At 45.0% G+C, this 15,441-nt stretch overlaps 1 protein-coding gene across 2 annotated transcripts in view; it reads right to left on the bottom strand.

The window, feature by feature from the left end:
• Positions 1 to 15,441, bottom strand: part of sh3yl1 (SH3 and SYLF domain containing 1) — a 53,022-nt gene that overhangs the window by 9,679 nt on the left and 27,902 nt on the right. Inside the window, exons 5-9 of one of the 2 annotated variants that reach the window (XM_041847284.2) lie at positions 12,598 to 12,710; positions 11,054 to 11,182; positions 10,750 to 10,894; positions 5,052 to 5,130; positions 2,641 to 2,694 (exon numbers count right to left, since the gene is read on the bottom strand). In XM_041847284.2, coding sequence (XP_041703218.2) covers positions 2,641 to 2,694; positions 5,052 to 5,130; positions 10,750 to 10,894; positions 11,054 to 11,182; positions 12,598 to 12,710 — 520 coding nt within the window. The remainder of the gene's footprint in view (positions 1 to 2,640; positions 2,695 to 5,051; positions 5,131 to 10,749; positions 10,895 to 11,053; positions 11,183 to 12,597; positions 12,711 to 15,441) is intronic. The other variant, XM_041847286.2, reaches the window with a different exon arrangement.

Genomic DNA, 15,441 nt, shown 5'->3' with positions numbered 1-15,441 from the left:
GGAGTTTGGAGTGTGACTGTTTGAGGTTGTGGACAGGTGTCTTTTATACTGATAACAAGTTAAAACAGGTGCCATTAATACAGGTAACGAGTGGAGGACAGAGGAGCCTCTTAAAGAAGAAGTTACAGGTCTGTGAGAGCCAGAAATCTTGCTTGTTTGTAGGTGACCAAATACTTATTTTCCACACCATAATTTGCAAATAAATTCATAAAAGATCCTACAATGTGATTTTCTGGATTTTCTTTTCTCAATTTGTCTGTCATAGTTGACGTGTACCTATGATGAAAATTACAGGCCTCTCTCATCTTTTTAAGTGGGAGAACTTGCACAATTGGTGGCTGACTGAATACTTTTTTTCACCACTGTATACAGGCTTACCCTGGCATGATGTTTTGAAAACCGTATAAGAAAAGTATTGTATTGTAATTTATATATATCAATGTAATTGTCTGCATCATTTCCAATCCCCCATATATTACATACATATACATACAGTTGAAGTCGGAAGTTTACATACACTTAGGTTGAAGTCATTAAAAGTCGTTTTTCAACCACTCCACAGATTTCTTGTTAAAAAAACTATAGTTTTGGCAAGTCGGTTAGGACATCTACTTTGTGCATGACACGTAATTTCTCCAACAATTGTTTACAGACAGATTATTTCACTTATAATTCACTGTATCACAATTCCAGTGGGTCAGAAGTTTACACACACTAAGTTGACTGTGCCTTTAAACAGCTTGGAAAATTCCAGATGATGATGTCATGGCTTTAGAAGCTTCTGATAGGCTAATTGACATCATTTGAGTCAATTGGAGGTGTACCTGTGGATGTATTTTAAAGCCTACCTACAAACTCAGTGCCTCTTTGCTTGACATCATGAGAAAATCAAAAGAAATCAGCCAAGACCTCAGAAAAACAATTGTAGACCTCCAAAAGTCTGGTTCATCCTTGGGAGAAATTTCCAAATGCCTGAAGGTACCACGTTCATCTGTACAAACAATAGTACGCAAGTATAAACACCATGGGACCACACAGCCGTAATACCGCTCAGGAAGGAGACGCGTTCTGTCTTTTAGAGATGAACGTACTTTGGTGCGAAAAGTGCAAATCAATCCCAGAACAACAGCAAAGGACCTTGTGAAGATGCTGGAGGAAACAGGTACAAAAGTACCTATATCCACAGTAAAACGAGTCCTATATCGACAACCTGAAAGGCCGCTCAGCAAGGAAGAAGCCACTGCTCCAAAACCGCCATAAAAAAGCCAGACTACGGTTTGCAACTGCACATGGGGACAAAGATCTTACTTTTTGGAGAAATGTCATCTGGTCTGATGAAACAAAAGCAGAACTGTTTGGCCATAATGACCATCGTTATGTTTGGAGGAAAAAGGGGGAACTTGCAAGCTGAAGAACCAACCGTGAAGCACGGGGGTGGCAGCATCATGCTGTGGGGGTGCTTTGCTGCAGGAGGGACTGGTGCACTTTACAAAATAGATGGCATCATGAGGAAGGAAAATAATGTGGATATATTGAAGCAACATCTCAAGACCTCAGTCAGGATGTTAAAGCTTGGTCGCAAATGGGTCTTCCAAATGGAATACTCAAACCCAAAGCATACTTCCAAAGTTGTGGCAAAATGGCTTAAGGACAACAAAGTCAAGGTATTGGAATGGCCATCACAAAGCCCTGACCTCAATCCTATAGAAAATGTGTGGGCAGAACTGAAAAAGGGTGTGAGAGCAAGGAGGCCTACAAACCTGACTCAGTTACACCAGCTCTGTCAGGAGGAATGGGCCAAAATTCACCCAACTTATTGTGGGAAGCTTGTGGAAGGCTACCCGAAACGTTTGACCCAAGTTAAACAATCTAAAGGCAATGCTACCAAATACTAATTGAGTGTATGTAAACGTCTGACCCACTGGGAATGTGATGAAAGAAATAAAAGCTGAAATAAAGCATTCTCTCTACTATTATTCTGACATTTCACATTCTTAAAATAAAGTGGTGATCCTAACTGACCTAAGACAGGGAATTTTTACTAGGATTAAATGACAGGAATTGTGAAAAACTGAGTTTAAATGTATTTGGCTAAGGTGTATGTAAACTTCCAACTTAAACTGTACACCACTACAACCACAGATTTCTCCATCCTAAGTAATCTGATTCAATCTGCACAGAACCACGTTAGTCTTACATTCGCATGGTGGATTTGTTTTTGCGCTAGATCAGGGTTGGAGTGAAAACCTACAGGACGGTAAATAGCTCTCCAGGAACAGGGTTGGAGTGAAAACCTACAGGACGGTAAATAGCTCTCCAGGAACAGGGTTGGAGTGAATACCTACAGGACGGTAAATAGCTCTCCAGGAACAGGGTTGGAGTGAAAACCTACAGGACGGTAAATAGCTCTCCAGGAACAGGGTTGGAGTGAAAACCTACAGGACGGTAAATAGCTCTCCAGGAACAGGGTTGGAGTGAATACCTACAGGACGGTAAATAGCTCTCCAGGAACAGGTTTGGAGAGTCCTGGTTTAACCCTGATTTCAGCAAGTAAGAAGAGAAGAGGAGCACTGACTTGTGTTCCAATAGACAGAGGGTGGTGAAGTTGGTGATGAAGGGTTTGGGGAAGGGGTCACTCACCTGCGCTGTCAGATTTGAAGGCAGAGATGCTTGGATAAAGGGAGGGCTTCACTGCTAAAACACACACAGAGATGTCAGTCAAAGACAGAGGAATTTCCTTCTGGACAATAAAGTATTGTAGCCAACCCACACAAACACTAGCTACACAGCACGCATGTTACTGGTAGAAAACAGCACAACTACTGTTTGTGTGATATATACAGTGGGGAGAACAAGTATTTGATACACTGCCGATTTTGCAGGTTTTCCTACTTACAAAGCATGTAGAGGTCTATAATTGGTATCATAGGTACACTTCAACTGTGAGAGACAGAATCTAAAATCCTGAAAAATCTGGAGAAGGTCTGTATGGAGGAGTGGGCCAAAATCCCTGCTGCAGTGTGTGCAAACCTGGTCAAGACCTACAGGAAACGTATGATCTCTGTAATTGCAAACAAAGGTTTCTGTACCAAATATTAAGTTCTGCTTTTCTGATGTATCAAATACTTATGTCATGCAATAAAATGCAAATTAATTACTTAAAAATCATACAATGTGATTTTCTGGATTTTTGTTTTAGATTCCGTCTCTCACAGTTGAAGTGTACCTATGATAAAAATTACAGACCTCTACATGCTTTGTAAGTAGGAAAACCTGCAAAATCAGCAGTGTATCAAATACTTGTTCTCCCCACTGTATATATATATATATATATACACACACACACATACAGTGAGGGAAAAAAGTATTTGATCCCCTGCTGATTTTGTACATTTGCCCACTGACAAAGACATGATCAGTCTATAATTTTAATGGTAGGTTTATTTGAACAGTGAGAGACAGAATAACAACAACAAAATCCAGAAAAACGCATGTCAAAAATGTTAAAAATTGATTTGCATTTTAATGACCCCTCTGCAAAACATGACTTAGTACTTGGTGGCAAAACCCTTGTTGGCAATCACAGAGGTCAGACGTTTCTTAAATTGGCCACCAGGTTTACACACATCTCAGGAGGGATTTTGTCCCACTCCTTTTTGCAGATCTTCTCCAAGTCATTAAGGTTTCGAGCCTGACGTTTGGCATCTCGAACCTTCAGCTCCCTCCACAGATTTTCTATGGGATTAAGGTCTGGAGATTGGCTAGGCCACTCCAGGACCTTAATGTACTTCTTCTTGAGCCACTCCTTTGTTGCCTTGGCCGTGTGTTTTGGGTCATTGTAATGCTGGAATACCCATCCACGACCCATTTTCAATGCCCTGGCTGAGGGAAGGAGGTTCTCACCCAAGATTTGACGGTACATGGCGCCGTCCATCGTCCCTTTGATGTGGTGAAGTTGTCCTGTCCCCTTAGCAGAAAATCCCCACCAACGCATGTTTCCACCTCCATGTTTGACGGTGGGGATGGTGTTCTTGGGGTCATAGGCAGCATTCCTCCTCCTCCAAACACGGCGAGTTGAGTTGATGCCAAAGAGCTCGATTTTGGTCTCATCTGACCACAACACTTTCACCTAGTTCTTCTCCGAATTATTCAGATGTTCATTGGCAAACTTCAGACGGGCCTGTATATGTGCTTTCTTGAGCAGGGGGACCTTGCGGGCGCTGCAAGATTTCAGTCCTTCACGGTGTAGTGTGTTACCAATTGTTTTCTTGGTGACTATGGTCCCAGCTGCCTTGAGATCATTGACAAGATCCTCCTGTGTAGTTCTGGGCTGATTCCTCACCGTTCTCATGATCATTGCAACTCCACGAGGTGAGATCTTGCATGGAGCCCCAGGCCGAGGGAGATTGACAGGTCTTTTGTGTTTCTTCCATTTGCGAATAATCGCACCAACTGTTGTCACCTTCTCACCAAGCTGCTTGGCGATGGTCTTGTAGCCCATTCCAGCCTTGTGTAGGTTTACAATCTTGTCCCTGACATCTTTGGAGAGCTCTTTGGTCTTGGCCATGGTGGAGAGTTTGGAATCTGATTGATTGATTGCTTCTGTGGACAGGTGTCTTTTATACAGGTAACAAACTGAGATTAGGAGCACTCCCTTTAATAGTGTGCTCCTAATCTCAGCTCGTTACCTGTATAAAAGACACCTGGGAGCCAGAAATCTTTCTGATTGAGAGGGGGTCAAATACTGATTTCCCTCATTAAAATGCAAATCAATTTATAACATTTTTGACATGTGTTTTTATGGATTTTTTGTTGTTGTTATTCTGTCTCTCACTGTTCAAATAAACCTACCATTAAAATTATAGACTGATAATTTCTTTGTCAGTGGGCAAACGTACAAAATCAGCAGGGGATCAAATACTTTTTTCACCTCACTGTATATGTGTGTGTGTGTGTGTGTTACCCTATGTCCTGTATGTGTGTGTGTGTGTGTGTGTGTGTTATCCTCTGTCCTGTATGTGTGTGTGTGTGTGTGTGTGTGTGTGTGTTACCCTCTGTCCTGTATGTGCTAGCAGGTCTCTGTGCGGCTGGAGCTCGGGGTCTAGCTGGGGGACCACTGGACTGAACGGCCTGAACGACAACACCCAGAAACAGAGGGATGGAAGAAGAGAGAAGACCACAGAAGAGGAAAAAAACATGAGACTAACCACACACCCCACCAACCACACACCCCACCAACCATCAACCCCCCCACCAACCACACCCCCAACTAACCACCCCCCCCAACAACCACACACCCCACCAACCATCAACCACCCCCCCACCAACCATCAACCACCCCCCCACCAACCACACCCCCAACTAACCACCCCCCCACCAACCATCAACCCCCCACTAACCACACCAACAACTAGCTTGGTACACATTAAGACTAGAGGTACTCAGACCAACATGCTGTTGTGGGTTAGAGCTTGGTACACATTAAGGGGTAGACAGTGTCCTGGGGTAAAGAGTAGATATCCATCAGGGGTAGAGATTAGACAGGGAGGGATATTATTACATTTGGGACATATGGGTTTGATGGTCTGCTGTATAAAAACAGCAGTATTCTATAATATACAATAATGCAGTGTACCTTTTAGTACTCCTGACAGTCCATCCAGTAGCGTATCCATCAGTACATTTAAGCAATAAGGCCTGAGAGGGTGTGGTATATGGCCAATATACCACGGCTATGGGCTGTTCTTATACACAACGCAACGCCGAGTGCCTGTACACAGCCCTTAGCCGTGGTATATTGGCCATATACCACAAACCCCCCCGAGGTGCCTTACTGCTATTATAAACGTAGTTAGAGCAGTAAAAATGAAATGTTTTGTCATACCCATGGTATACGGTCTGATATACCACTGCTGTCAGCCAAATCAGCATTCAGGGCTCCAACCACCCAGTTTATAATCATCGATATAAAGTACCGTTGTAATACCCTTTCTAGCCTTTTTCTTACTGATGATGGCTGCTTTAGTGAGGAAATGTTTACTGACTGACTGGGAGATGTGGTTGCCACCTAGCTATGTCAAGATGAATGCAACTGAAATAAGTAAGTAGCTCAAATGTAAAATGTGATGTAAATGCAGTCTCCAGTAATAAAACAGTGGTACTCAGTACCAGATATTAAACACTATATATACACACACACAAAAGTATGTGGACACCCCTTCAAAATTAGTGGATTTGGCTATTTCAGCCACACTCGTTGCTGACAGGTGTATAACATTGAGCACACAGCCATGCAATCTCCATAGACAAACATTGGCAGTAGAATGGCCCGTACTGAAGAGCTCAGTGACTTTCAACGTGGCACCGTCATAGAATGCCACCTTTCCAAGTCAGTTTGTCAAATTTCTGCCCTGCTTGATCTGCCCCGGTCAACTGTAAGTGCTGTAATTGTGAAGTGGAAACGTCTAGGAGCAACAACGGCTCACCCGCGAAGTGGTAAGCCACACAAGCTCACAGAACAGGACCTCCGAGTGCTGAAGCGCGTAAAAATCGTCTGTCGTCAGTTGCAACACTCACTATCGAGTTCAAAACTGCCTCTGGAAGCAACGTCAGCACAAGATCTGTTCATCGGGAGCTTCATGAAATGGTTTCCATGGCCGAGCAGCTGCACACAAGCCTAAGACCACCATGCGCAATGCCAAGCATTGGCAAGAGTGGTGTAAAGCTCGCCGTCATTGGACTCTGGAGCAGTGGAAATGCGTTCTCTGGAGTGATGAATCACACTTCACCATCTGGCAGTCCGACAGACGAATCTGGGTTTGGCAGATGCCAGGTGAACGCTACCTGCCCCAATACATAGTGCCAACTGTAAAGTTTGGTGGAGGAGGAATAATGGTCTGGGGCTGTTTTTCACGGTTCGGGCTAGGCCCCTTAGTTCCAGTGAAGGGAAATATTAACGCTACAGCATACAATGACATTCTAGATTATTCTGTGCTTCCAACTTTGTGGCAACAGTTTGGGGAAGGCCCTTTCCGTTTTCAGCATGACAATGCCCCCGTGCTCAAAGCGAGGTCCATACAGAAATGATTTGTAGAGATCGGTGTGGAAGAACTTGACTGGCCATAGCAGAGCCCTGACCTCAACCACCTTTGGGATGAATTGGAACGCCGACTGCGAGCCAGGCCTAATCGCCCAACATCAATGCCCGACCTCACTAACACTTGTGGTTGAAGCAAGTCCCCGTAGCAATGTTCCAACATCTAGTGGAAAGTCTTCCCAGAATTGTGGAGGCTGTTATAGCAGCAAAGGGGGACCAACTCCATATTAAGCAGGTGTCCACATACTTTTGGTCATGTAGTGTATTATAATAATACAGTACCGTCTGTGCTAGGTGCTTGGCTGTCCATTCAATAGCGTGTTATAATATACAGTGCCTTGCAAAAGTATTCATCCCCCTTGGCATTTTTCCTATTTTGTTGCATTACAACCTGTAATTTAAATGTGGATTTCATGTAATGGACATACACAAAATAGTCCAAACTGGTGAAGTGAAATGAAAAAAATAACTTTTTTCAAAAAATTCTAAGAAATAAATAACAGAAAAGTGGTGCATGCATATGTATTCACCCCCTTTGCTATGAAGCCCCTAAATAAGATCTGGTGCAACCAATTACCTTCAGAAGTCACATAATTAGTTAAACAAAGTCCACCTGTGTGCAATCTAAGTTTCACATGATCTCAGTATATATACACACACCTGTTCTGAAAGGCCCCAGAGTCTGCAACACCACTAAGCAAGGGGCACCATGAAGACCAAGGAGCACTCCAAACAGGTCAGGGACAAAGTTGTGGAGAAGTACAGATCAGGGTTGGGTTATAAATAAAAATATCTGAAACTTTGAACATCCCACGGAGCACCATTAAATCCATTATTTTAAAATTGGAACGAATATGGCACCTCAACAAACCTGCCAAACACTCCACAGAGCTGGGCTTTACGGAAGAGTGGCCAGAAAAAAGCCATTGCTTAAAGAAATAAATAAGCAAACACGTTTGGTGTTCACCAAAAGGCATGTGGGAGACTCCCCAAACATATGGAAGAATGTACTCTGGTCAGATGAGACTAAAATTGAGCTTTTTGGCCATCAAGGAAAACGCTACGTCTGGCGCAAACTCAACACCTCTCATCACCCCGAGAACACCATCCCCACAGTGAAGCATGGTGGTGGCAGCATCATGCTGTGGGGATGTTTTTCATCGGTAGGGACTGGGAAACTGGTCAGAATTGAAGGAATGATGGATTGCGCTAAATACAGGGAAATTCTTGAGGGAAACCTGTTTCAGTCTTCCAGAGATTTGAGACTGGGACGGAGGTTCACCTTCCAGCAGGACAATGACCATAAGCATACTGCTAAAGCAACACTCGAGTGGTTTAAGGGGAAACATTTAAATGTCTTGGAATGGCCTAGTCAAAGCCCAGACCTCAATCCAATTGAGAATCTGTGGTACGACTTAAAGATTGCTGTACACCAGCAGAACCCATCCAACTTGAAGGAGCAGTTTTGCCTTGAAGAATGGGCAAGAATCCCAGTGGCTAGATGTGCCAAGCTCATAGAGACATACCCCAAGAGACTTGCAGCTGTAATTGCTGCAAAAGGTGGCTCTACGAAGTATTGACTTTGGGGGGGGGTGAATAGTTATGCACGCTCAAGTTCTCTGTTTTTGTGTCTTATTTCTTGTTTGTTTCACAATAAAAAATATTTTGCATCTTCAAAGTGGTAGGTGTGTTGTGTAAATCAAATGATACAATTTTAATTCCAGGTTGTAAGGCAACAAAATAGGAAAAATGCCAAGGGGGGTGAATACTTTCGCAAGCCACTGAACAAAACTACACTGCTCAAAAACACTAAAATAACACATCCTAGATCTGAATGAATGAAATAATCTTATTAAATACTTTTTTCTTTACATAGTTGAATGTGCTGACAACAAAAATCACACAAAAATTATCAATGGAAATCAAATTTATCAACCCATGGAGGTCTGGATTTGTAGTCACCCTCAAAATTAAAGTGGAAAACCACACTACAGGCTGATCCAACTTTGATGTAATGTCCTTAAAACAAGTCAAAATGAGGCTCAGTAGTGTGTGTGGCCTCCACGTGCCTGTATGACCTCCCTACAATGCCTGGGCATGCTCCTGTTGAGGTGGCGGATGGTCTCCTGAGGGATCTCCTCCCAGACCTGGACTAAAGCATCCGCCAACTCCTGGACGGTCTGTGGTGCAACGTGGCGTTGGTGGATGGAGCGAGACATGATGTCCAAGATGTGCTCAATTGGATTCAGGTCTGGGGAACGGGCGGGCCAGTCCATAGAATCAATGCCTTCCTCTTGCAGGAACTGCTGACACACTCCAGCCACATGAGGTCTAGCATGGTCTTGCATTAGGAGGAACCCAGGGCCAACCGCACCAGCATATGGTCTCACAAGGGGTCTGTGGATCTCATCTCGGCACCTAATGGCAGTCAGGCTACCTCTGGCGAGCACATGGAGGGCTGTGCGGCCCCCCAAAGAAAAGCCACCCCACACCATAACTGACCCCCCGCCAAACCGGTCATGCTGGAGGATGTTGCAGGCAGCAGAACGTTCTCCACGGCGTCTCCAGACTCTGTCACGTCTGTCATGTGCTCAGTGTGAACCTGCTTTCATCTGTGAAGAGCACAGGGCGCCAGTGGCGAATTTGCCAATCTTTGTGTTCTCTGGCAAATGCCAAACGTCCTGCACGGTGTTGGGCTGTAAGCACAACCCCCACTTGTGGACGTCAGGCCCTCATACCACCCTCATGGAGTCTGTTTCTGACCGTTTGAGCAGACACATGCACATTTGTGGCCTGCTGGAGGTCATTTTGCAGGGCTCTGGCAGTGCTCCTCCTGCTCCTCCTTGCACAAAGGCGGAGGTAGCAGTCCTGCTGCTGGGTTGTTGCCCTCCTACGACCTCCTCCACGTCTCCTGATGTACTGGCCTGTCTCCTGGTAGCGCCTCCATGCTCTGGACACTACGCTGACAGACACAGCAAACCTTCTTGCCACAGCTCGCATTGATGTGCCATCCTGGATGAGCTGCACTACCTGAGCCACTTGTGTGGGTTGTAGACTCCGTCTCATGCTACCACTAGAGTGAAAGCACCGCCAGCATTCAAAAGTGACCAAAACACCAGCCAGGAAGCATAGGAACTGAGAAGTGGTCTGTGGTCACCACCTGCAAAACCAGTCCTTTATTGGGGGTGTCTGGCTAATTACCTATAATTTCCACCTGTTGTCTATTCCATTTGCACAACAGCATGTGAAATGTATTGTCAATCAGTGTTGCTTCCTAAGTGGACAGTTTGATTTCACAGAAGTGTGATTGACTTGGAGTTACATTGTGTTGTTTAAGTGTTCCCTTTATTTATTTGAGCAGTGTATTTCTGGTACATGCCATGTGGGGAACGAGTTAATAATAATAATAATATAGTACCTTCTGTGCTAGGTGCTTGGCTGTCCACTCAGTAGTGTATATAGTACCTTCTGTGCTAGGTGCTTGGCTGTCCACTCAGTAGTGTATATAGTACCTTCTGTGCTAGGTGCTTGGCTGTCCACTCAGTAGTGTATATAGTACCTTCTGTGCTAGGTGCTTGGCTGTCCACTCAGTAGTGTATATAGTACCTTCTGTGCTAGGTGCTTGGCTGTCCACTCAGTAGTGTATATAGTACCTTCTGTGCTAGGTGCTTGGCTGTCCACTCAGTAGTGTATTTATCTGTGTAGGTCTCTAGGACACAGTATAGGTCATCAGCTTCTGGGGGAGGCTCTACATCTCCGTTCAATATGGCCGACGCACGGATGTCCTGGGAGTAGAACCTAACACACACACACATTAATACAACACACACACTAATACAACACACACACACACACATTATTACCACACACACATTAATACAACACACACACACACACACACATTAATACAACACACACACACACATTATTACCACACACACACGGTGTGTAACGTACTTGCGGTTGGTGTCTTTGCGTTCTATGAGGCAGGATCCCTCCAGAGAGACTCCAGCGAACAGCCCTCTGGACTTACAGTAGGTAAAGACTGCTGCCGTACTACGCAACGCTACGTCAGCCTCCACGTTCCTACACACACACACACACACACATGGACACACACACACACACACGGACACACACACACACACACGGGGACACACACACACAGAGAGAGATAGAGGAAGATAGAAGTTAGTGTTTGGAGTATGATACTGCTCAGAATCCCACTTCTTAGCGATGAGTACTGAAGGAGACCACTAGACCTCCACTGACATCAAAAACCATCAAATATACTGGCCACGTCTCTGTCCGTGTGTGTGTGTGTGTGTGTGTGTGTGTGTGTGTGTGTGTGTGTAGGGAGGTCCCATGTTGTAAATGTCACCTGAACAAAAAAAAAAAAGACACTCCCATCTCAGACATTAACCTCTTTATTGTTTTATTGTTGCTGTATTTAACAGACACCCACAGACGCATGCACACCCCTCCCTCCCTCATCTCCACCTGGCCTTGTTTGATGCTAATTGTATTTTACTTATTTTAATTACCCAACCTGGCATGTCATTCTAAATAAAGACTGAGGGAGCCTGCTCCAGGCATCATTCCACCTCCACTCATAAACCATAATTAACCTGCGCCAACACGAGCAACCCCTCCAACACGCACGCACACAACTATCACGCACGCAACACGCACACACACACAACTATCACGCACGCAACACACACACACACAACTATCACGCACGCAACACACACACACACACAACTATCACGCACGCAACACACACACACACACCTGCCTCCACCCTATAAAATCACTTCGACACCAATGACACACACACACACACACACACACACACACGCGTCATCCATGATGACACATCACAAAACCATTTCCCCTCCAAAACCCCAGCTCAGACATTCAAGTGTCCACATCAAAGCGTCCAGTTTAAAATAAGTGTGAAAACTAGGTGTAGAACTGGTGTGACTTCAACACTGCTAGTACTCTTAACCCACAGCCTCAACCTTGGGTACCCCTAACCCACAGCCTCAACCTTGGGTACCCCTAACCCACAGCCTCAACCTTGGGTACCCCTAACCCACAGCCTCAACCTTGGGTACCCCTAACCCACAGCCTCAACCTTGGGTACCCCTAACCCACAGCCTCAACCTTGGGTACCCCTAACCCACAGCCTCAACCTTGGGTACCCCTAACCCACAGCCTCAACCTTGGGTACCCCCTAACCCACAGCCTCAACCTTGGGTACCCCTAACCCACAGCCTCAACCTTGGGTACCCCTAACCCACAGCCTCAACCTTGGGTACCCCTAACCCACAGCCTCAACCTTGGGTACCCCTAACCCACAGCCTCGGGGCTGGAACACATCAAAAAAGGTTGAGCCATGGTCGGACACTGACTGGTTTTGGCCAACCATGGACCAAGATTATGATGAGGTGTGTGTGTGTGTGTGTGTGTGTGTGTGTGTGTGTGTGAGCACTCACCTTCCCATCGGTCCTACTGCCACAGTACAGTTGCCGCCCAGAGTGAGGTTCCCTCCTTTAGAGAAAGAATCCACTGCCCTGCGCTGCATCAGAATCACCACCAGGTCTGAAACCTATACACACACACACACAGACACAGACACAGACACACACACAGACACAGACACAGACACATACACACACACACACACACAACTGATTAGTTGAATCGGGTTTGTTAGTGCTGGGTTGGAACAGCATCACACAGAGATCAACTATCTATTCTATAACTATTGTAGTGTTTAGGCAAAGATAGAAAGAAAGAAAGAAAGGATGGATGGATAGCGTTGCTGCACAGCGATTTTCAGGTCTCTCTAGAGATGTTAGATCGGGTTAAAGTCCGGGCTCTGGCTGAGTCACTCAAGGACATTCAGAGACTTGTCCCGTAGCCACTCCAGTGTTGTCTTGGCTATGTGCTTAGGGTCATTGTCCTGTTGGAAGGTGATCCTTTGCCCCAATCTGAGGTCCTGAGCGCTCTGTACCAGGTTTTCATCAAGGATCTCTCTGTACTTTGCTCTGTTCATTTTTCCCTTGATCCTGACTAGTCTCCCAGTCCCTGCCGCTGACAAACATCCCCACAGCATGATGCTGCCACCACCATGCTTCACCGTAGGGATGGTGCCATGTTTCTACCAGACGTGACGCTTGGCATTCAGGCCAAAGAGTTCAATCTTGGTTTCATCAGACCAGAGAATCTTGTTTCTCATGGTCTGAGATTCTTTAGGTGCCTTTTGGCAAACTCCAAGCGGGCTGTCATGTGCCTTTTACTGAGGAGTGGCTTCCGTCTGGCCACTCTACCATAAAGGCCTGATTGGTGGATTGCTGCAGAGATGGTTGTTCTTCTGGAAGGTTCTCCCATCTCCACAGAGGACCTCTGGAGCTCTGTCAGAGTGACCATCGGGTTCTTGGTCACCTCCCTGACCAAGGCCCTTCTCCCACGATTGCGCAGTTTGGCCGGGCGGCCTGCTCTAGGAAGAGTCTTGGTGGTTCCAAACGTCTTCCATTTAAGAATGATGGAGGCCACTCTGTTCTTGGGGACCTTCAATGATGCCGAATTTTTTTTGTACCCTTCCCCAGATCTGTGCCTCGACACAATCCTGTCTCGGAGCTCTACGGACAATACCTTCGACCCCATGGCTTGGTTTTTGCTCTGACATGCACTGTCAACTGTGGGACCTTTTATAGACCTTTTATGTGTGCCTTTCCAAATCATGTCCAATCAATTGAATTTACCACAGGTGGACTCCAATCAAGTTGTAGAAACAGCAAGGATGATCAATGGAAACAGGATGCACCTGGGCTCAATTTAGAGTCTCATAGCAAAGGGTCTGAATACTTATTGAAATAAGGTATTTCAGGTTTTTATTTGTAATACATTTGCAAAAATTTCAACAAACCTGTTTTTGCTTTGTCATTATGTAGTATTGTGTGTTGATTGACGAGGAAAATGTTTTATTGAATCATTATAGAATAAAGCAGTAACGTAACCAAATGTGGAAAAAGTCAAGGGGTCGGAATACTTTCCGAAGGCACTGTACATGTATGTAAATGGCATGTTATAGAAGGGTCCACATACCTTTGTGATTTCACTTGCTTTTGAGAAACTTACCCCAAACAGCAAAAATCACTTCCTCATCCTTGTGTAGTAATGGGGGCCCTGAAAAAACATGAACAAAAACTCTAAAAACACCCTTTTAGAGACCACAAAGCTCTCAGTAATAGTGATGCAGGTCTATAGATGATGTTGATCACATGAAACTGTCATTCCTAACTTTAATCCGCAACGCTATATTCCTTTTGTGTGTGACATGGAACGTTTCCCCCTATCCAGCTGTTCCGTTCACCACGTAGCCTCCTGCTGCTACAGGTAACTGGCAAAATAAAGGAAACACCAACATAAAAAAAAAAAGAGTCTTAATAGGGTATTGGGCCACCACGAGCCCCCCCAGAACAGCTTCAATGCGCCGTGGCATAGATTCTACAAGAGTCTGGAACATCCTGTGTGAAAGCACCTTCTTTCAATATACTTTGTATCCCTCATTCACCTGAAGTGTTTCCTTTATTCTGACAGTTACATGTACAATGGGATGGTGAGGTATCGCTTGAGTCGCAAACAAAAATGGAATCTAACGTTGCGGATAAAGTTCACAATGACACAATTTCATGTGTACAACATCTATAAAAAAAAATACCTGCATCACTATATGGAGAGCTTTGTGGTCTCTAAAAGGACGTATTTGGGTGCTTTTGTCCATGTTTGTTCAGGGCCCCCATTACTACACAATGAGGATGAGGAAGTGATTTTGCTGTTTGGGGTAAGTTTCTCAACAACAAGAGAAAATCACAAAAAGGAGTATGGCCCCTCCTATAGCATGTCATTTACATCAAAAATAGAGATTTGGTTGTGAAAAGAAAAAACTTTTCCTTTAAGACATGTTACCACCTCTGTTCCCATTAATAACCTTCAGACAGCCGAGGAGAGAGAGAACAATACTGCTTTGATTCACCTGTGTGTGTGTGTGTGTGTGTGTGTGTGTGTGTGTGACCGCAGGGAGACTACTGTGCCGTCAGCTACCTGGCAGTAACCAGATTAGGATCAAGATACAAACCACCAAAATAGAAACATGAACACAGTGAGTCACCTAATGGACACCACAGAAAGGCAAGCAGGCCTCTACATCTCTCTACTTCCTCCACATATACACTGAGTGTACAAAACATTAGGAACACCTTCCTGATATTGCGTTGCACCCCCCCCCTTTTGCCCTCAGAACAGTCTCAATTTGTCTGGGCATGGACTCCACG

Source organism: Coregonus clupeaformis, chromosome 21 (assembly GCF_020615455.1).
Source record: "Coregonus clupeaformis isolate EN_2021a chromosome 21, ASM2061545v1, whole genome shotgun sequence".
Lineage (NCBI taxonomy): Eukaryota > Metazoa > Chordata > Actinopteri > Salmoniformes > Salmonidae > Coregonus > Coregonus clupeaformis.
This window is presented reverse-complemented; position numbering and strand designations above follow the sequence as displayed.